Below are 22,890 nucleotides of genomic sequence, written 5' to 3'. Positions count from 1 at the left end.
TGCGGTGTTCTGCCTTGATAAATGCCATTAAAATACAGGAGTACAGTAATTAGGCCTGGTTAATTACTTGTAAAGGTTTGGCAATGGAAGTGGTTTTGGCTCCATCTACATATCACCAACCAAATAAATAATTTTGTCAGAATCCCCTCAGCTAGAGGATAAATGCCAAGAGTGGTCCCAGGGGTGATTTTTAGCACCTGGACACCGACTATGAACCATAACATGTCTTCTTTAGGGTTGGGTCCCCAGCAGGATTTATTTCTGCGTCAAGGAAGATTACAGCTAATAGGATTTGCTTCTTGGAGGCTGTTGGCATGTTTGGTGCAAACCCTTGCACAGTGCTTTCTTACAGGAGAATATGGACCCTGTTTGTCATATTTTTCTTCTTCTTCTGGCCTTCCACAAGATAAACCCATCTGTTTCATCTTGTATCACAGGATGCTCTTGCTCTCAAGACAGCTTTGGAAGGTAAGAATGCTAGTTATGCCTGTTGTAGCACCAGAAAAGCAGCTCATATATATTTGCCAATGATGTGAGCATCAAAACCAAACAGACTGCTGCATGGAGTGGCTCCTCCAATACCTGACTACTACTAGCTTGAGCACAGAGCTTATTTTCCTGAGATATGTAGTTGCATACATAGCCATTTTTATGACTTAATTTCTTTCTTTATTAGAAAATTGGTGTAAAACCCAGGGAAGGATGGATGTATGGTTAGGCATGCCCTACATACAATACCATATATTTATCCAAGTGCTTGTAGTCATGTATAGGGAACTGGTTTGTTAGCCACAAATGTGGTGTGTGACCTGGAGAATTTTCTGTTTTCCTCCTTAGGAGTTTGCTCTGTATGTCTGCACTGCTGAGGCAGATCCCTGCAAACATCCCTCAGGACACCCGGAAAATTAGAATAGAAAATTCTCACCTAACAGAATTGCCTCGTGGGTCTTTTGAGAATGTTAGTGCCTTGGAGTATCTCTGGCTTAATTTTAACAACATCACGGTGATGCACATCAAGAGCCTGGAATATCTGCCAGCTCTGCAGGAGCTACGCTTGCAAGGGAACAAATTAAGTTCGGTGCCATGGACAGCATTTCAAGACACCCCAACACTGAAAATCCTGGATCTGAAGCACAACCGGCTGGATGTCCTTCCAGAACATGCACTCCGCTATCTGCCCAACCTGACCTATTTAGATCTATCCTCAAATCAGCTTACCATCATATCCAGGGATGTCTTCTACAACTGGCCTGTCTACCAGAGAAGCCAGAGAATGGAGGGGCAGACAGAATCAATTTCCAATGCCGTCCTGGCCCTTCATGACAACCCCTGGATTTGTGACTGTCGCCTGCGGGGATTTGTCCAGTTTATCAAGTCAGTTGGCCCACCTATTATTCTGATGAATTCCTATTTAACATGCTCAAGCCCAAAATTCAGGACAGGGAAGTTTTTTCATGAAGTGGAGCTTAACAGCTGCATGAAGCCCCTGACCTCAGCCCTTGACACCAACCTGACAGTCCCAGCAGGGCTAAACATCACCCTGACCTGCTTTGTGCAAGCCAGCCCTTCCCCAGCTGTCTGGTGGACCTATGCACTCAAACTTTTAAGGGCATTTAACGGTAAGCAAAGCTTTTTCACCTTTTTTTTCTTCATTAAAAATTTATGGTCTGCTATTCTACTTATGTAGGTCTGCAGGCCATCTCAGTCACCACAGCAACACTCAGCCCCTTTAGAGCACCACAGTTATTGTGGTGGCAATAATCCAAATAATCTTAATCACTATGCATCTGAGCACATCTGACCAGCATACGAAGAGCTGCTTCATGCAGGATATCAGTCAAAGATGAAAGGAGCGTGGCCTCATTTTCACAAAATTATTTTGCATGTGGATTTTCAGTAGTAACTCTTTGTTCATGACACATGATATATGAACAATTAATACTATATCAGTTGTGCATATTTAATAAACATGTAGTCATCTAAATATGCATGTATATTTACACTATATACTATATATGACATATATATGCACGTACTCTATATATTTTATGTACACTTTTGTATGAGCCCACACACATATACACAGGCTTGTACGTTCCTGTAGCATTCCCATATATTTCCCCAAGAAATACCACACAAACCACGGAACTATGCAGCCCTGTTGCCTGCCTGTGTCCATTCACATTCTACCAAATGTTGTTGTTCTCCCTAAGCCTTGCTTATTTATATTCTTTAGCCATGGCCTTGTAAAATGAGATCTTTTCCTCCCCATCCATCCACCCTCATATTTATTTTTACTAAGAGCCTTCTATAGGACAAGTTGCTATTTTCATCAGGTAACATATTAAGGCATACAGGCACTGTACAGACTCCGTGTGTTCCTAATAAGCCAGCTAGCTAAATAGGATAGCATTAGCCCTTAATCCTGGGCGGATATTTGCTCCAATTGCAGCTTGTGTGCCTTTCGACAAGCACATGCTGAATTAATTACATACAGGTTTTTCCCAACCTATGCCCCTGTTTGGGTAGATGACAGGTCTTAAAACTGCATGTCACTTCCAGCCTAACACTTCCTGGGTCCATACACCTCTTTTCCATCTGAGTGTCTTGAGGCTGACATTTTCCCCACAATCAATCCTAACAGAAGATGGAGCATGTGTCCAAAATGTAGCTGTGCCTCCTCAGTGGCTCTCCCTGGTTTGCTCTCCCTGATGGCAGGTGGCACAGTTTGGCCTTCGCCCACAGCAGCCTCCCCAGCCACTTGTGCAGGGGCAGGGGTTGGATGCACTCCATGTCTCCTATGCATGGGTGTCCCAGTGCATTTATTGCCTTTCAGACAGACAATGCTTTGCTGACAAACTCTCTGAGGTTTGGCACACTTCTGTTGCTCCTCTTCCTTTTTCCCTGGGCAGGGCAAATCCTGCCTGGGCCCCATCCCACACTGGTCTTGGGGCTGCCCCAAGGGCATGGTGGATCCTTAATGGCATGGGGAAGAAGAGCCCTACCTGCTGACAGAACTGTCCTCTGCCCCTCTGCAGTGTCCACCGAGCCCATCAGCGAGGAGACTGTCCGCTCTGAGCTGCTGATCCCAGCGGCACGGCCAGCAGACGCCGGCAACTACACCTGCACAGCTGCTAATTTCCTAGGCAACACCTCGGTGGCCATCAACCTCCGCGTGGTGGCCCCGTGGGCATCCACCACTCCCCGGGGCTGGGCCCCCATCGGCCCTGCTGAGCCGGGCGCCCACGTGGAAGTGCGTATCGCCAAGCAGACAGTCTATGGCATCACCCTGGAGTGGTTTGCGGCGGCGGCGGCAGCCGCAGAGCCGGGGGAGACCTGGTACACGCTCCTGGTGGGCCGCTACGATGCCGCCCAGAAGGACACCATCTACATCGGCCCTGGGGTCAACACCTACTCGGTGACCGACCTGTTGCCCGCCACCAAGTACGAAGTGTGCGTGGCCGTGCGCAACCAGGCGCCCCGCAAGGGCCAGTGCGTCGTGTTCGTCACGGGCAGCGACGTCAGCCAGATGGAGCAGCGCGAGAAGCTCATCCACATCGTGGTGATCGTGTGCGCCATGGTGCTGGCTGTCCCGGCCGGCATGTACGCCTGCACGGCCGAGGCGCTGCCCGGCTGCCTGGCGCGCTGCCCCAGCGCCTGCCCCCGCCGCCGCCGCGGGGGCCAGGCTCAGGCTGCTGGCAGCAAGGAGAGCACGCTGGACAGCATCCCTGCCGGCAGCGAGGACGGGCTGTGCCGCCCCGAGGATGGCCGCGGCGCCCGCCGGCCCCCAGCCCGGGAGGAGCCGGGCAAGGCGCGGCCACCGCACAGGAACAGCGCCGACCTGTATTAGCGCTGCCCGTCCTTGCGAGCGCGGCCTCAGCGGCACCTGCCACACCCCGCCGCGAGCCGCAGCACGGGCTGGTGTTCTCCAAGGACCAGGCTCTGTGCTGCAAGGACGCGGGGCATGGTGGGGTACATGACTTGTGTGCAGCAGGCTCGGGGAGCCCAGGGAATGGAGGTGCCCGGGGTGTCTGGCTGCGGGTGTGGAGCTGTGTCCCCGCAGCCCTGGGCTGCCCCTGCAGCCCTGTCGTGGAGCAACACACACTGACACACGAAGAAAACCACCAGTGACAAAAAAACAATCCCCAAACCAATATCAATGCTTGTGGCCAAAGGCCAGAGGTCTCCCCTTGCTCACACGTGTGTCTTTAATTATTTATTCTTCTTGCTCACAGCTCTGCCCAGTGCCAGGTGCCAGCTTCTCCTGCGTGCCACCTCCTAGGAATGGACATGGGAGTTGGGCAGGCTGTGGTCATAGCCAGCAACAAGTGGTGGGAGGATTGGATCAACACGAGGGAAAGATCCTGTTTTACTTGGAGAAAAGCTGCTTTTCTTTTTGACCAGAGGTGTTGGGTTTGGGGGTGGTTTTTTTGTTTGTTTTGCTTTGTTTTGTTTTTTTCTTCCTTACTTACTCCTCAAGGTTTACGCAGCCCTAAGAGATTCACAGCTTTGGTTGTATCTCAAACAGGAGGACTGCAAGTGCTTACTGAACCCCAGAGTAATACAGCCACAGCACAGGATTTTGGAGTTTTTGAGTTGTTATGGTTTTTTGTACTGAAGAGAAGGGGCAGGCTTTTTACTTGTGTCCAAACATATCTTATAGGACTGTTGTAGTTTCACAATAACAGTGCACAACCCCCCACGCACCCCCACTCTAACAGTAACACACGCTTGTTCCTATTGCTACACAAGTGTTAATATATTCTTTAAAGTCAGCAAGAAAAGCTGGTGAAAAATTAACAATTTGTCTTTTGGAGGCAAACACTGAACTGCTGTTTCCCCTTCCACCTTCCCCAGAACTTGCACTCCTTTTCCCAGGATGGTGCTGTGGCTGCAGGGGATGATGAGGATGCTCAGCCTGAACCGGACTGGTGAGACAAGTGGACAGAGGCAGAGAACATGGTGGAGCAGGGTTTGGGGGATGAAGGTGCAAGCCAGGCCCCTTCCCTAAAAGCAGATGGGTGCCTGCCCATCCTGCTGCTTTAAAACCAAAGCTTGCCTCCTTGCTAGAGGCAAAAAAGTTCTAATAAATGTGTAAAGGGAACTGCTGCAGGCTTGTGGAACAGCTCAACGCTGTGATTCTCAGAGGTCTGAGGACATGTGACTTATTTTTTTTTGTTTTGACCTCATGTTTTCCAGCACAACCAAAGCATGTGGCCCATAGCCATAAATGTTGTCGTATCTGTTGTTATAGATTGTCTCAAAAGAAAAAATCTACAGCAGACACCTCAGCTGTAGGCAGAGATAGAGCCTAATGAGAGCTTCATGCTATGGTAGTTTGGCTTTCTAGTTGTATTTTGGTTTTTTGTGTGTTTTCCATGCTGTCTCTCCTCAGGCCCCATGTTTCCTCTCAGCACCTCCTTCTGCTGTAATGAACTGCACAGCTTTTGAACAGAGATCTGTTTTGTCACTGCTGACTCTTGGTGTGACTACTTCACAGGACTTCCTAGTCTTGTCAGTCTTTTAGTGTCAAAGCAATAAACATGACAGATTTTCAGAAGATGGAGATGTCCTCTGCTTCATCTCTAGCCTTTTACAGTTACAAATTGCAAAGACACCCGAATACCAAGGAGCTCCAGAGTTTGGCTGCAGGGATGGAGGTGGCTGTGCAGTTGCAGCACTTGTCACAGTGGGTCTGGAGAGGTGGAGGATGGAGCAGAAACAGCTGGCCAAGATGGAAACCTTGACCTAGAAAAGCTACCTGAGGAGGCAGTGCATACAGAGTGAGGCATGAGCTGATGCTGGTTGAGGACCTGGGGCTGTGAATGAGTGGGAATGAAAACCAAAGCACTGTCTGTAATGACTGGCCTTCCATCCCAGTCAACACAGAGGAACAACAGCACAATGTAGACACTGGGTAGAGCTGCTGAATCATGGCACCCCATCACCACGTGCGGAAAGTTCCTAACAAATCGCATACCCAGTGGGCACTGGCATCAGGCGGAACCTGCTGCCTCATGAGCTTTTCTGCCCCCAGGGCCATGCTGCAGTGGGCTGCAGAGCACCACAGGTCTGTGATCCTGCCTATCCCCTGTGCCACAGAACATCCTGCTTCATACCTTCTCTCCCTCCAGCCTGTTGTTGTCCAAAAACCACAGCAGCCTGTGAAAGTGCCCATTTGGTCATCCTAGAAAGCTGCCTGGCTGACTATGCCCTTCTAGTCTTGTAACAGGCAATGACAAGGCATTGTTGCCAGCAGAAGCACACCATGCACAGAAGCACCTTTTGCAGGTTTGGTTTTTTTTTATTTATAACAAAACTCCTTGAAGTTGAAATACAGAGTAACTTGGAAACAGTCTTAGAACATAGTAATAAAACATTTTTATTGCTTCTTAAATATAATCTCTAAGACTATAAGCCTGTAATTCCTGTTAAATCTCACTTAATTGAGTGGTCTTTATAGGCTTCCTCATTAGAGAAGGAACATTGAATACTGGCTTTAACACAACATCAGGAAGACAGTAGTATGGGGAATAAATCACTAACTTTTGGTACCTTAGGAAACGTTGCAGAACCTGGAGGAGACACAGCCAGCAGAAGGCATGTGCTTGCACAGGGCAGCAGGAGAGGGGTTTGGGGGTTGCACATCCTCTCCCTCTGCCCAGCTCATGACCAGGGGAAAGGACGAGGTGACCTCACACAATGCTAGAGCCTGGGCCTCAGGCTGCACTGCCACAGGAGGAGGGGTAAGCAAGAAAACAGTGAAGAAAAGGAGAGATGTGGCAGGAGGGACTCTGGGAGCAGCACTGCTGCCATGGCCCCCAGCTGGGACCCTGATGCACCTCTTGTCTACAGCTGCTGACTCAGCCTAGGTGTAACATAAGCCATGGTCACCCTCTGGCTTCTAGGCAGATTTGAAGTTGAATTGAAGTTAAAAAATACAGGATTTCTCTCTAAGTGGGTAATTTCTCATTCAACTCTAAACTAAACTATCTCCTACTAGCTACTCCCTAAACTGTTGAAGTTCTGGTGCAAAAAAGGGATCCAGAGGGCCAGATCTGCTGGTTCAACTGAAATGACATCTGGAGAACTCTCACTGAACCCCTTAAATTAACACAGTGTCCTGTCCTGCTAGGTTTGTTCCCCATCTTGATATTCCCAGTGCCAATCCATGATAGCATAACTTCTCTGGAGGACTGGAGCTCAGGCAGAGGGTGCATGGTGCTGCTCCCCAGCCAGCCCTGTCCATGCTGCCTTCCCCCCAGGGAACAGAAAACAGTCAGGCCCAGCTGAAAAACATCTCAGAAAGAAACATGAGGGAGAAACCATCCCGTGAAAAAAGTGCTCTGCTCTTGAGGGCTTTTTACTGTCATGTAACAGAAAAAAAAAAAAGGGTCAGCTGCCCTCCCAATCCCCCCTCCCATTAACTATTGCATAATTCACTCAAAAATACTGATAGGACAAACCAGAATATTTTAGGGAAACCTCATTTTGCACTCACCAGTCCCTGGAACAAGCCAGGAGAGGTGATGAAAGATATTTCTTGACACTTTCTGCTAGCAGTGTATGTAACACCACATGATCTTTCCAGACACTTCCCTGACCAACATATGCAACTTTCCAGCACTTGTCTATATTTTTCACTTATCATTTGACTCTCAGTTTTACCTTGTCTTCCCTGCAGATTTATTCATGTCCTTCTCCTGCTGGCTCCTCCTCTTTGGGTCACATTGTCAGAGAGACAGGACTGTGTGAGCGCTGCTATTGAATTTCTGTGCTCCAGTCTTACCCCAGCTGGTCTATGGAAGGCTGAGGTGCCCCTCCTGTCTCCTCCTCAGCAGGCAAGTCCAGGGCAGAAGCAGAGCACAGCATTGTGTCAATGCACTCTGGCATAAGCTGCAGGAAAATGAAGAACTTCTCCAAGCCTGCCTGCTTACCTTTCAGTAACGAAGGTACTCAGGCCATGAGCACATCGCTCTGCCAGCTGTTGCAAAGCATGTTGTGCCCTGAGGACAGGGCAGTGTCACTGCTGTAGTGTCAGCTCAGTGCTGGTGCCACAGCCAGGCCAACATCTTCAAAAGTGGGTATAGGATTTGAAGTGATGGGGTTTTGGACACCTCAAACCCACCCACCAGACCAGGTCAGAAGCAGCACCCTCCAGGGCCTTGGCTGCAGAGCATCTTGTTTGAAAACCCAGGCTCTGCGTAGAGACCTCCAAACCAGGAGCAATCTGAATCCCTGTTCAGTTGGGAAGACTGTGGCTGGTGTACTCAGCACTGTGGTCAGACAGCTGCAGGGAGGGAGCAGCAGTGGGACATGGGCTGAAGGAACTGCAGTCATGACTGGACATGGACTGCAGCACTTCCACGGGTGGGGTGACTCTGTAGCATGTGGTATTTGCAGATGATGGGTGGCTATCACAGAGAGAAGCTGCTCTCAGTTCACAGGGTGCTGACAGACACAGGGAAGAGCATAGCATGTAAATATATCCATGCACAGCCACAGTCTGCAGTCTCTGGGGGCTGCTGAGAGCACCTAGATGTGGTGCTCCCCAAGAGCTGCATTCCTTTTCTCAAACCTCATTTTGAGCTCTGATACGAGGGCATTGTGGGTGCTGCCCAGACCTTTCTTCTTTGGTGGCTTGATTATATGCTTGGGAGTGAGGGAGCCAGACACAGTTGGCACCCGCCACCCTGGGGCATCGCTCCTGGGAGCCAGGGCAGGGGGTGGCGGAGGCAAGGGGGCCGATGGCGGCACAGGGGGAACCTGGATGTTGTTGTTGCTGTTTTCGTTGTGTAGGCTCTTGACATCGTCCTCAATGACAAACTTCTCTGCAGCACTGCTGGGCCTCTTGAACTTCAGCCACTCCATCCTGACCGTCCGGGATGGCGGGATCTGTCTCTTTTTTATGATCCTTCTTACAGGCATGATTTTGTTGGATCGCTTGTTGCGCCAGAACATGGCAGTAGAGATCATGATAGTTATCAGCACCATTATGCCCATGACACCAGCTAGCACTCCTAAGGCTTTCATGGGGTTATCTTTAGTTTGCATCAAAAAGGCGGCCATAGGCCCTTTGTGAAGAGTCTGTAAAGGAGTACAAAGAAAACACATGACTTACTCTAGGGGACAGACAGGGACCCAGAAATTTCATTTGTCCAAAATATGTAACAAGCAGGGCTGATTGATGGAAGTTGTCTCTAAAAATCATGAGAGTCAAAGAGCCAGTCCAGGGGCAGAGAATTTAGATGGGGCCAGAGACTGGGCAAATATTACAGTACTGTGAGGTAGATGGCTGTTGAACATAAAAGCTTACAGAAGTATTGCCACCAAATCAGGACAGATTCCTGCATGTCACCATAGTGTTTGTTTAACTTGCAAGAACAGAGCAAGAACATAATTGGCTCAATTACTGAGCATGGCATTGAAAAGATTATGAGAAAACTTCAGTTTATAAAATGGCAGTGTAGAAATGAATAGTTAGCAGATATGTCCTGCATTCTGTTTTCAAGTACTCTTTTACAGACATAACAAAACTCTTTGAGGTAGGGGAGATGAGTAGAGCTAAAGAGCTTTGTTTTGAGAAAGAAAAGAAATAAGCAATGACATACGCTACATATGGCATATTAAGGACAAATGAATGGCCAGTTCACTTTCCAGGTTAGCACACTGTGCGTCTCGGAGGTCCCCGTATAATTTTGCGGATTTTGCCCTGTGGGTGGAGCCTGGATCTTTTCACACTTTTCCAGTACATGATGGTGGAGATCACCATTGTAACAGAAATGGTGGAAAGGACGCCACTCATGCATATTCCAAATATTGTCCATGGACGCTTCTTGAGGCCTAAAATATAGGATTTTACCCTGGACTTGATCTGGAAATATCAAAAATAAGAGAAATGGTCAACCCTCACATGGTTATATTTGAAAGAGGCCAGTATCTATTATAAATACAGCCGGGGAACTAGGCTGAAATGTGTACAGGGTAGACAGCCTATAAAATAAAGAGAGCTAAGTGTTGAACTGGGCCCAGGAGAGGAGGCAGTTGCAATGATGTTGAATTGAATCCAGAAACACTAAAAGAAGTTAGGAAGCCCATATAAACAGCTGGCTGATTGGGGAATAAAGGGCATGGCACATAGATTAGGAATGGACCTGAACTGGAAAACAAAAGCAGAGCTCCAATTTAGTGGAGCTTAGATCTGCATCAGCTTTGCTGTTCTGTATTTCATGGGTTTTTTTGGACTTAAATCCCATCAGATGACAGAACTTCTACCCTGGTTTACTTAACTGAAAGTCAGATGAATGAAGGGTTAGATAAAACCTTGCTAAGTACATGGCCTGAAATCAGTCCATTTGTTATGAGTGTTGTCAAGACTTATTTTGTAGCAAGGCAATGATGGCTGAAGAGTATAGGACCAAGACAAGGAGAAAGATGACATATTTAAGAAGATGCTATATCTCATTGATCATTGTTGACTAGGTATTTGAAAACCTTGTATAAATGGAATGAGATAGAAGCACATGTTGCTAGTGTGCTACAGTGTGCTACAGGAATAAAAACTGATGAAACTTGTATGGGGAGTTTCAGCATTTGGCTTCTTTCAACACTCTGGTCTCAGCAAGTTTGGCACCTGTTGAGAGTTTCCAATGAGGAAGAGATGGTTAATACTAAAACTAAGACCATTAACAGTTAGCTGGTTCAGCCTCAATTCTAGCTACTGGACCTGTCAGCTTTGTCTAGAATAAGCCTTGGATAACAACTCTTTTGTAGTGTCTGCATAAAAACATCAGGCATTGTGTAAACACACAGTGGAAGAATTCCTATTTGTCATGGCCATGACACTCACAGGATAAACAGGAGGAATAACTTGCAAACCAAGCCAAGAATGTCATCATCTTAGCCAGCCTGCAGAGAGGCTTATGTGAAGTACATTTTTCACCAAAAAACTGTGTTCTCATCTATCATCACTGTAGCCCAGGCAGTTAATAACCAAACAGGTGTAAGAGAGGTCTGAGCACCCTCTGACACTGAAAATCTGGAAGCATTTGCACAAGTCAGTTGAAGCAGTTTGCTCCAAGCACTACCCTCCACCTTTAAAACACCTTCAAAGCCTTATGTTGATTCTCAGCAGTGTCACAGACCTGGATCAACAAATAGTGTCACTTTGTAATTGCTGAAGCTGTTGTTTTTTCAGGAGAGGCGGATGCTGTATTTTGAAGACTACTGTTTTTTCTTGTACACATAAACCAAAAGCAGATACATAATGAAATCTCTGTGGGTCAGAACCTGGAAGAAACAGTTTCTAAACAGCCATCAAAGGAGCTAAAATACCACTACTCACAGCTGTGCTGATTTTTTGCTGTGGCAACTTCTCAAAAACCTTTCCTAATGGATGAGTTGCAGAGCAGAGCGAGTAGGCCATGTATCCAGAACTTGGACCCAATGGGAGTGTGTTTAACCATGTGTTTACTGTTGAGCTGTTTAACCACAAGACCAGCTAAGGCTCACAAGCTATATTTATAAGTCTAAGTAAGTAGGCAAAGCTGTTAAGAGATCAAGCTATGGCAGATTATTGTACATGTGGCACTTAGGGACATGGTTTAGTGATGGACTTGGCAGTGCTGGGTTAACAGTTGGACTTGATGATATTAAAGGTCTTTATCAACCTAAAAATTTCTATGACTCTATTACTGACAACTCAGACTGCAGCGACTTGAGCAAGTGGATCTGTACAAGGAACCAGCTGGTTCTGAGGAGCCCACTTCCACATATTCCGTGTTTCTGGGGTTTTGCTCCAGCCTTGTTGCAGGGATAGGCTCCCTAGTAGTGCCAAGGCACACTAGTTGTGCTCTCCAAACATATTTTCATCTGAAAGAAGTCCACTTTGTGTGCTTGGAGCAATCTGAGACACAGGCCATCCCACAGTATGTAGGGATGATCAGGAGATTTGCTTCAGCAGTGACTCCTGATCTGACATAGAACTCAAACTGTCCCTCCAGCGCTTATCCCAAAGCAGAGTGCTATCAGCATATATGAAAATTGCATTTGCATCACTTCGTAATATAAATACAAGAATGGGGCAAAACTTCTCAAATCAAAGCAATCTTTTCTCAAGTCCATCAAACTGTGGAAAAAAGAGGCTAAGTGCTCTGTAAATGTGTCAAAGGCTGTTTAATGCCATCACCCACAGTTCCCATGGTTGTAGAATGAGTAGGAGAGGACATCACCGCATTAATTCACAGAAGATTTTTGTTGAACATTTCAATTATGAGAATCTAAAAAGACTCATCAGCTATATTTAGAAGTCTAAATGAGTGGCCAAAGCTATTAAGAACTACAGATTATGCTGTCTAAATGTGGACTTAAACTTCAATCCATGAAGAGGTGTAAGTAAACTCCCCCCTATATTTGCAGAACCTCAATGGAGCCATCAAGAGGCAGAGGGATGCCCTCATCAGGCCAACCTTCAGGATCAGGAGTGGGAATGAGCTCTAGATTTTGGAGTGAGACATAAGGATGAAATCAGAGTGGCTTTTTCAACATATGTCTTTTATTCTGTTGAGAAAGGATAGGAGATTAACATACGCCACTCAATACCAATTTCCATAAAATCAGACTCAGTTACATTAAAATGCCTCTGTATTTTTTTATCACTGTATTATTCCAGGAGAAAAAGGCCCTTTTGGTGTGCAATACTGCTGAACTTAGCCACAGGGCATCCATCTCAAAGGGCACAGTCTTGTGCTAATTGCAATGGTAAATGTTAATCAGAAAATATGCCTGTTTAATTACTTACTGTGATTAACACTGCAGGAAACCTCTAGAGGATGCATTCAAAAATATCCTCCTTATCCAGTAATATATAAATGCCCACCAAAGAGTGAAATAAAAGCCTTTGTACAGCTGGAGAACAAAGGGATGAAGCACACATTTGTAACAGCCTCAGAGAAAGAGTGAGTGTGTTCCTGCAATATCCCTATATCAACAGATTGTTTTCTTCTCAAAGTCAAAGCAGTGACTGTGCTGTTCATGGGACACAGGGAGTGACCAAGAGCTTTGTACTCTAGCACTGCATCTCACACACATGCAAACTAAAATCTATTTCTGCAAAAAGAGGTGATGCTATTGGATTAAAAAAACTGCCAAAACAACACAAATCACTGCAAGCAGTGGAAGAAGCAGTGGAGACATGTTCAAAAGCTTATGGAGGATATAATATCAGATCAGGATATATATAACAGTCATCCAGATCCTGCTGAGGAGACCTACTCAAAGAAAGAAGATGCTGTTGCTATCTCAGGCTCTGTGTTGGGACTTAACATCAAGAAGAGCATGGGAAGAAGGGAAAAACCGTGTGTGAGAGGAATCCATGTCTCACAGCCCTCTCTGCTTCTGCTTTAGACTTTATCAGGAGGGACACTCTCTCACTTTATGCCAAAACTGTACCTCTGGAGAGTGAGAACAGGAAGCAGAGAGGGGACTTCATACAAGCCACCACCTTTCATCGTGAGCTGCTGTTGCTTCAGGCACTAGAAGGAAATCCAGAAAACTCTTTATCCCAGAGCATCAGCTATGTTTGCCTTCCAGTTCTTCATCAGCTGGTTCAGGGACACATCTTCCAACCCCGCAGAGGAGGTGGGGGGCTCCCTCCCTCCATTCGTCACCCATCAGCCCTGTACCTTAGCCCTGCACACTAATGGAGAGGTTACCAGCTCATCTGGGAGGGAAAGCTGAGGGCCCACAGCAGGGGCAGAGCCTGGGCCCACCTGGTGCCATGTGCTCCTGAAATGTGCACCGTGAGCAGCCTGGAAGGGCAGGGCGGGCAAGCGCTCCCACCGTTGGCTGCAGGCAGCAATTCTTATTTGTTGTATAAAACCCACCAAAGCATGTTTCCATGAGAAATCAAAGTGTTAGGCAGACCTTTTCCTTTAGATATGTAAGAATGGCTGAATCTCTAGACTTATCATGGGGACCCAGCATGCACAGCTCCCCAGATCCACATGGCAGAGCCTTGCAGAGACATGTCCTGCCCATGCTGAGCTCTGCCACCTGCAAATGGGCTGGCTGGCCCCAACAGGCAGCCCCACACCAGGCACTCCCCTGCTAGGGCAGACCCAAGTTCCCCTGCAGTCCTGGTGGGACAGGCACTGACATCAGGGACCAGGAGATGCTCCTGTGCTGCTGGTGGCTAAGTTTATCTTGCTGATGAGCACAAGTGATCTCTGCAGGCACCTCTAAAATTCCAGCAGGCTCTGAACTCTGTGCAAGAACAATCATTTGAATGTGCCTCATAAGGGTTATCGGTGGAATAAGAGGAGATGGAGAAAACAGAGAAAGATTGTAACAGACAAAGGAGCAATGGGAGCATTGTGACCAAACAAAGAGAAGGCCAGCTGCTGTCTGTAGGATGAGATTAGCATCTTTGCCCAGTATGTGTGTGGTCCAGAGACTGTCAGGCTAATGATGTGTTTCTCATCTAATTTAAAGCCCATTTCCTCCCTGCTGGTACCTACTTAAAGGCATGGCAAGGCAGTTACCATAAATAAGAATCATGCAAGCACGCCCTGTTCACCATAAATCGCTGCTTGTTCTTTGGCTGACGTAAAAGTTGGACTAAAAGGAAACTCTCAACTTACATGTGCTATCTTTTAGAGTCTTCTTGTTTTGTCTGCTAATAATACCAATTATTAAACTCACATCCAAAGTTCTATGTACTTTAAAGCATTTCTATAGTTTTTCCTCATTTTTCCTATGTCACTTATGTTGACTTGCACAACTGATCTGATTGATTCCACTCTAGTCCCAGGTACTTTCCTCTAATTTTTTGTAACACAAAAGACTTTTTTTTTCCTGACTAAAAAAATAAAAAACAAACCCAGAAGTTTAGCAGTTAGGATTTACCTTTACTCTCAGGAGTCTATAGCCCTTAATTTATATCTATCTCTAACAATCAGATCCAAGCAATTCATCTTTCAATCACATTATCCTCCTACCTTTGTACCTTTACAATGTTTCTGATCAGAATCTCTTTTATTTGTGCCTGTAGAATCCAGGTTCACTACAAGGTTCTAGAAGCACTCTACAAAACAGAGCTAGTAAGAAAGTCTCAGAAATGGAGCAAGCAGTGTCTAACTCTTTGATGCCTCTCAAGGATTGTCTCATCTAAGGACTTTTCTAAAACATTTACTTACCTCTTCTGTGATATCAATCTTCAGAACTGCTGTGGTGCTGAAGGATGGGGAGCCTCGGTCTTTGGCCTGTACCACCAGTGACCATATGCAGTCTTTGTTTTTTGTGATGTTGTGGATGATGTCCAGGGAACGGATATAGGATTTTAGCTTGATTTCCCCAGTGCTTTGGTCTATATCAAACACATTGGCTGGGTCTGCTTGCATGATGGAATAATCCACAATGTTGTTGGGTTCTTCTGCATCTTGATCTATAGCCTGGTAGGGGAAGTGTAAAAAACAAAGGTGTTACTGCTCTTTGAGTCTTTGCCTGAGGACAAAAGGTTTCTGAGCATTCACTTCTGATAATATCTGTGCTGTGACTGGGCTGTTTTTATTTCATCTTGAAAGCTATGCTACATTTTCTAGTCAAAACCAGCAGGACTGGAGTTCTTTTTTATAAGTTATTTCTATTTGAGATAAAACAAAATCAGAGAAAAGACAGAACCATAACCTAACTGTAGAATACCAATGGTCCACTGCTGGGGAGCTTTTCCCACAGTGAGGGGGACAAATGTGAAGTAATAAAGAACAATGGGATTAGCTCCATGCCGTAAACTATAGCTGCCTGAATTTTTGTGCTGTGGTATTTACTCTACTAACATTAAGCATTGTGCAACCAGGCTTCATGATACGCATTCAAATATGTGTAACATAGGATGTTCTGCTCCTTTGTCTGAATTGTTATTGCATTTTTTCACCTTCTGTTCCCTGCTGGATCAATGAACACAGTTCTACAAAGCACAGGGAAATAAGTCGTGTAGTTGAGCACAAAGTGTGTCAGAAAGGTTAAGTATTCAAACCCCTAAACTTTCATTCACTCATCTTATTTGGGTCTTTTACGATCACTGTATAATCCAGGATTCTCCACCGCTGATGGTTCAAATCCTGTAACAGAACTTTATACTTTGCCTATAGAATTTTTTTTCTCCTCGGCAGTCTGCAAATACTGTAATTCACACTTTAATCAATTTGTTACATCCAAATGGATGTGCAAAATAAAGCCGCAGGAAAAGCCAACATTCAGACATTCATCATGACCCTGAGAATAAACAGCAGAGCTGGGACTTTTCCAAAGCCCTCTATCTGGTGACACATAGGGCCATCTCTCACCTGTATCTTCACTGGTGACCCAATGATCATCGTCTTTTCCTGGATGTTTTCATTGAACTCTGGAGAGTGGTCATTGACATCTAGCACAGTGATAAACACTTCAGCCAAGCTGTATTTCCCATCTGTGTCCTCTGCTTTCACATAGAAATTATACTTTGAGTTCACTTCAGCATCCAGTACAGCCCAGGGCTGGGTGTAAATTATACCTGTTGATGGGTGGATTAGGAACCTGGAAAAGAAGCATGAAAAGACTTTAGGGTTTTTTGGTCCCTTAATGTGTGCTGAGAGCCCAGCTTTGCCCCAGGCTTTAAACACTGAAATGCGGTGCCCAAAGATTGGTACTCTTCACCCAACTCCTGTCTGGCTGATGTTTCCAAATCCTTGACTCCACCTACTTTTTGTTTAGTTCTGTTAGGCTTAAAAATCAGGGAACTATCAGTTTTTCTGTCTAGTGTGCATTAGCCATTTTAGCTGCATTTTCTATTAAGAGCCTTTGTCCTCAGTGTGATGGTCTTCTCACAGAGTGATTTTCTTGCATTAAAACATTAAGCCTATTTTTGCCTTTTTTTTTTCAGTCTAAATGTACAATGTATTAGATCATGTCCTGCATAAATTAAGATTGATTTATATGACCTAGATAGCTAAGGGAAGTGTGTTGCATATCATAGTTAAGATCTTCACTTCTCAGAATGGGTAAGAAAAATGTCTGCTTTCAAATCTCCCAAATTGCAGGGCAAATTATCATCTCTAAAAAATAATCACTTTTCCATAGACTGGTACTGGAATGGAGTGGGCATTCAGATTTATCTGTTTCAAGTTCAATTCTACACATTTGTAATTACTGGGACACTGTCAAAAGTGTCAGCCCAAAGTTTGGATTTATAGAGACATACCAACGGACTGCCAGTGTCGGTTCCAAGCTGTAGGGCTTTTAACAAATGAAAGGTTTTATGTGCCCTTTGATTAATGTACAGGATAACAAAATATTTTCTGTATTCCAACTGTGAATGCAATTGAGAATTATTATAAAAGGGGCACTTAGCAATCCAGAATTTTCAATTGTTCTCATTACCCTGTTAAGTACAAATACAAGTTTTGATGAGAGCCAAGACCTGGAGGTGGAAATAGCTGTGCAAACTCTTGGTAGAAGACAGTGTCTGTGCTATGTGTCCCCTTAGCACCCAACCCAGCCCAACCATGCAGAGAGTACTCTCATCACTCCCATTTTAGTGGAAGAATAGAAGCACTGCCACTGGAACCTTGGATTACCAAAGTAGGATTAGCAGCATAATGGTTTTGTCTTCCACAGTTAACACAATTTATCTTACTCCAGTACAACTCATCTTTCTGCCTAGCAACTGCACAGCCACTGATGTAACACTTGAGTCATAAAAAAAATTATGTGAAAAATTGAAATTTTCAAATCTGCATCAAACTGTGTGTTCAGCAGATCTGGAGGTGCCAGGACTAGAAAATCAATCCAGCCTTGCAGAACTATGCCATTATGGCACAAGGAAAGAAAAATAAATATGTAAGAAGGGAAAAAAAAGACTTCACATTATGATTTCCTCATTCAACAGCATAAGAACAGTAAGTCTGAGCATCCCCATAATGCCAATCAGAATAAAGTTACACTTACATTTTTTTTCCTAAATCGTTTGTCAACAACCTTCACAAGCTTCTTTGCACCAGCTGCTACATTCTAAACCTAAGAGGTCTGGCTGCATGACATGACCTTTGCTTGCTTGTCTCTATGCAGTTAGCAGCTAGCTTAAAGACTTAGTGAAGAGCTCAAAATAATCCATCGTGGAAATGCTTCCGTATGTGTGTCCTTCTGGCTACAGAAGAGGTTCACCCTTAACATCTTGGATTTTGGACTTTGATTGTGCCTCCTAAATGGCTTTCACCCTTACAAGAAGAGTTCAGCTTTAGCTCCAGGTGGATAATGTGCAGAGAAAAATGGATTCTGGGGATAAGTGCCTGAAAAGCTCATTCATTTCCAGGTTCTACCCTGCAGCCCCACCATGTCCTGGAGCTGCAGGTTCCAGCAGCAATACCTGTGACAGCCGTGTCACTGATGCCAGCCATGTCTGGGAGCCCCAGGCAAAGGGCCAGGGCAACTGCTGGAGTGGATGCAGTGACAGAAATGTTCTACCCCCAGCACTGTCCCCAAAGACAGGGAGAGAAGCATCATTATCAAATCAAGTAAGTGTCAGATTCCTTTCTTCCCTGATGCAGGACTATTAGGTTTAAATATATAAAATGCTTTTAATACCCAATGCAGCTGACCTCGAAACCTGAAGTTTACATTCTTGAATGTCTTGTCTTTCTTGATTTATTTAGACAAGGGTTGAAAGTGACCTATTTGTACAGCCATATGGAAAGGGGAGAGGAAAGAATATGGAATTTTTTTTCCAGAATTGACTTTTCACAATTAGGCCAAAACCTCCTCTTTCTCTTACAAGTGTTTTTCTAATGATGACTGAACAAATTCTGTATATTCATACTTCAGCTGCCTTATGTCTCTTTGGGGGTTTGTGGGTAAAATTCCTTGGGTTCATGAAGCAGATGTTTAATGATCACACTAGTTCTTCTGTTGTTGTTTTCACAGATCTTACAAAGAACATGGCAAAAATGTCCTTGGAAATGAGCAGGTTGAGAATGAGCATGTTAGCTTTCTTTTAAAATTCCTTTAAAACTCTGCTTAGAGGTCATGTATTTTCATTTATTTACTTCTTACTTACAGATCTGCTCCTGTTCCATAGATAGAGTACTTGATTTCTCCCCAAAGCCCCGAATCTGGATCTGTGGCCTTAAGAAAAGGAAAAAAGAGAGTCATCCTTTACTAAAATGCAAAACCAAACATCTATCTTTTAACACCAGGACATGAAAAACCCAAACGCTTTTCATTCTTTTTGTCATCACACTTTTAGTGGGAAATCGCATGAGCAAATATGCGCTAGCAAAGTGTGCAGTCTCACAGCAGGAAATGTCACCGCCAGCCCCAGGAATGCTGTGCAGATGCCGCTGTCTCTGGTGCCCGGGGGCTCTGGCAGGGACAGTGACGCTAGATGGCCCCATCCATCCACAGTTTCCTCATTCTCCTTTGATAGCGATGGAGATCTCAACGACATGAACACACTGCCTGCTCTTAAGCCTTCCTAATTATCAGTTAAACATTAATGAATATTCCCTAGACAAAAGTACTTACTTTATATAGAATATTTTTAAGCTTCTGCTTGTTTAATTGATTCAATTTACAGTAATGCATAACAAATGTTTCAATCTATACACAATATTTCAGCTTTGTTTATATTGTAATCACTCTTGTGCCTGTGTAACTTTTAATAATACAAATACTATGCCAGATGATATCTTTGTTGCATAGTTTTGATGGCTTCCTCTCTTAGCTCAGGATTAGGAAAGCTACTGATTTGGCAACAGCTATTTCCATAAGCTCTTGTTTGTCTGATAGCTCTGAGAAGGTGTTATATCATTGTATCTGTCCATCAAAATTCATGGTGGCAGTGGCTGATTCATTCATTCATCTTCTTGTTTAAATATTTGAAAACTGGAACAATGTCTTTGATTCCTGCATGGTTAACATAACACTTGCAGCCCTTCTGATAGGGGTGGTTTTGTTCTTTGTTTGAGCTTCTTGGATTCTCTCACCTCATAATTTTGAACACAGCCTACTTTAATACTGTCTAATGTTTCTTAAAACATTTTCACACCTGGGGTTTCCTGCAGAATTGCCATTCTGAGTACTTGGAGCATCTTAGTTTTTCAAGTATATTTGTGAATGAGGGTCATGTCCTGAGTTGACAGCACCTGAGTTGACGGGACTAAATTTTACAGACTCCTCAGCTACATTGTCCTGTGAAGTTTGGCTCAGAATGGCTGCTTCTGTCACTTCTGTAAATGTTTTGTAAATTTCTTTTTTTTTTTTTTTGCTGTCCACCTTCTAGAATATTTTATTTCTTTTACCTCTAAGATAGTGATGTTTAGGAGTCTCTATTTTCTAAAGTTTTCCTATTAGTTTCCTCTAATGTCCTTTTCTATGTTATGTTCCACTTTTTTTTTGATTCTTCTATCCCTAAAATTTGCCTTCAGCACTTAATTATTCTGATAATTTAATTTTCTTTCTTACTTGTAGCCAGCCTGTGCTGGAGATCTCTGGCAACCTGACTTCACCATCCTTACCCATGAGACCTCTGCAAGGTGACTCTCATCACCCACCGAGCCCCATGTGGCCAAGAGCTTCCTTGGCTTTGTGACACGAGGTCTGTTTCCAGTGCCAGCAGCTGCATTAAGGAGATACAGCTCACACTGACAGCTGGAGATGTTCCTTCAGCACACAGGGCCCATGAAATGCCCTGACATTGTTTCTATGAAAATGTGAGATACTGGAAAATCTGTAGGCATATTTTTCCCACTGTGAGAAGATACTTACATAGGGATAGCTTTTTCTCAGCCCTAAACATTTTAATGTTATGTTCCTGCCTTCATTAACTGTTTAATTATGCATTTAGCAGCCAGATTCTTCCCAGGAGGAGAGGACTAATACCTACTAAGCAGCCATCTTGTTTTCGTTTTACCCTTAAGCAAGCAAATCCGGTAAATCCAATTCCACTTAGCCATAACTGAATCTTCCCACCGGACACTGATTTGATGGGGGCTTTGTTAATACTCACAGGCCATGTGATTTGTCTTAAAAGCAGATGGACTTTAATTAAAATAAAGAAAATTTCTTATTCTGGAAAATGTTTGCCTAAAATCTTACTTTTTACAGAAGTGGCTTTTTTTTTCTTTTGTGTGGATTCTGGAAAGGAATTGGAATTCAGTCCGGAAGCTGAATGATGAGTAAGATTTGCTACTTGCTTCTGTCCTCTACTCCTAAGGTACTTGAACTGTCTTCACAAACACCCAGAATAGAAAGGATATCTTAAAAGGTGAGTGAAACTTACTGTAACAGCAACTACGTTTGAGCCCCCTGGAGAGTTCTCGGGGATCCTGGCAATGTAGTAGTCAGAGGAGAACTTGGGGACATTGTCATTGGTATCCAGCAAGCGAATCACTATGTCAGCCGTTGAGCTGAATTTCTCTGGTGTGTTCACCTCTATTGCAAGAAGCTAAGAAAAGAAAAGCAGGAAATCACTGCAAAGCAGCTATTGTCTTTTTTCTCTAAGGAGCTTCCTCCACCACCCATGGTACATTGGTGCATTTTAGCCTGATTGGACCAGACAGCTCAAAATCAGTGAGATTATGACCTGGGATATTAGACTTCATGTGACAGATCTGGCTAGTCATAACTAACCAACACAGCTGGAAAAGTGATAACAGAAGCAAACACCTGTTCCTGGGCAGCTCCTAGAACTTAGGGAAACATAAGCACAGAGTTATTTTGAACAATCACATAAATTTAATCATGATTCTTTGTAGAAGAATCATAAGTTCTTCCTCAGGAAAGAAGGCAGGATAATAAACTGCACCAAACAGGGTAAAGAAATGAGAAGAGTTAGTGCCTTGGGATGTTTGGAAGCAGCATTACCCCCACCTCAAATGCTGGATGGTCAAGCATCAGGCATATACAGCAGAATCCCATTTCCCAAAGTCTATGAGAACCTCTACTCCCAGACTTCTTGAGATTTCTACCCTTGCTGCCTCATGCTGATTAGACTTTATCAGAGCTGAACACTAGTGGCATGCCTAACTGATTCCTCAGCTGAGGGTAGCTAGCACTGTTTGGTTAGCAAGTTGGGTTCTCATATTGTCCCTTAATGCACAGCTAATTGATGCAGGGAAGAGCAGCCACCAGACAGAAGGAAGAGGATAACTCAGGCATCTGGTGTGTGGCAGTGCCTGCTCAGCAGGCAGCAGGGAACTCTCACATCCCCACTTGGGAACAGACCTAAGCAAGCGTTTGGTGAGTCACCTCCAAAGCCACAGATAAGCACTTTTCCACAGGACTTCAGCTACTTAGCACAGAATGTTTTCTCTCCTGCTCTTAGTCTAACATAAATCAGCAGCAGTGTCTCTACTGTGTCTATTTGCTCCTTACTGAGCACAATTTTCTGGGTTTGGGGAGTGCCAGTAGGACATCTGAGCTGGTAAGAACTCAGGTGGTATGTGGCTGAGCAAGAAGAGCAGCTTCAGCAACAGAGAGACACTGGGACCTTCACAGCCTCCAGCCAGGTGTCTGTCCCTGACAGGTATATGCAGTACACAGAATCAGCACTAGGACATCAGCCTTGGGCTCTGTAGGGGCTGAACCCAAATGACTAATAACACCATGAACAATGAGCTAATGTGTGATTTCCATGCTTGGGCAGAGACCTAGTTACCACAAAGCAGGCGGACTCTAGGAACCTACTGGGGACAGCACATCACTAATAGACTAGTGAGCAGGACACTAACTGAGATATGAGAGGCTCAGCTGAAAAGTCTGGCTGCAGGGCTTTAACTGCTGGGTGGGCACTCGGCCTCTCTCCCACCATGGCACAGCCCCTGTGGTGGGTGACAGGTGACGCTCATCAGGAGTGGCACT

At 44.8% G+C, this 22,890-nt stretch overlaps 2 protein-coding genes across 2 annotated transcripts in view; one reads left to right on the top strand and one right to left on the bottom strand.

Annotated features, from left to right (window-relative positions):
* Window positions 1-351: 351 nt before the first annotated feature.
* LRIT2 (leucine rich repeat, Ig-like and transmembrane domains 2) lies at window positions 352-5,623 on the top strand. Its single transcript, XM_071563977.1, has 3 exons — window positions 352-468; window positions 838-1,619; window positions 3,039-5,623. The coding sequence occupies exons 1-3, from the start codon at window positions 359-361 to the stop codon at window positions 3,848-3,850; spliced, it is 1,704 nt and encodes a 567-aa protein (XP_071420078.1). The 5' UTR covers window positions 352-358; the 3' UTR covers window positions 3,851-5,623.
* A 739-nt stretch (window positions 5,624-6,362) lies between these two features.
* Window positions 6,363-22,890, bottom strand: part of CDHR1 (cadherin related family member 1) — a 48,217-nt gene continuing 31,689 nt past the window's right edge. Inside the window, exons 14-18 of the mRNA XM_071563976.1 lie at window positions 21,311-21,475; window positions 19,088-19,155; window positions 16,344-16,572; window positions 15,195-15,449; window positions 6,363-9,087 (exon numbers count right to left, since the gene is read on the bottom strand). Of these exons, the coding sequence (XP_071420077.1) occupies window positions 8,536-9,087; window positions 15,195-15,449; window positions 16,344-16,572; window positions 19,088-19,155; window positions 21,311-21,475 (1,269 nt within the window). The 3' untranslated portion in view covers window positions 6,363-8,535. The remainder of the gene's footprint in view (window positions 9,088-15,194; window positions 15,450-16,343; window positions 16,573-19,087; window positions 19,156-21,310; window positions 21,476-22,890) is intronic.

Source organism: Pithys albifrons, chromosome 9, assembly GCF_047495875.1.
Source record: "Pithys albifrons albifrons isolate INPA30051 chromosome 9, PitAlb_v1, whole genome shotgun sequence".
NCBI lineage: Eukaryota > Metazoa > Chordata > Aves > Passeriformes > Thamnophilidae > Pithys > Pithys albifrons.
Note: the sequence above shows the minus strand (reverse complement) of the source record. Positions and strands in the feature narration are given on the sequence as shown.

Coding starts and splice junctions, on each gene's coding strand:
- LRIT2 (XM_071563977.1), top strand. CDS start 359: ATGGACCCTGTTTGTCATATTTTTCTTCTTCTTCTGGCCTTCCACAAG. Junction 469..837: donor TCTCAAGACAGCTTTGGAAG/GTAAGAATGCTA, acceptor TTTCCTCCTTAG/GAGTTTGCTCTGTATGTCTG. Junction 1,620..3,038: donor ACTTTTAAGGGCATTTAACG/GTAAGCAAAGCT, acceptor GCCCCTCTGCAG/TGTCCACCGAGCCCATCAGC.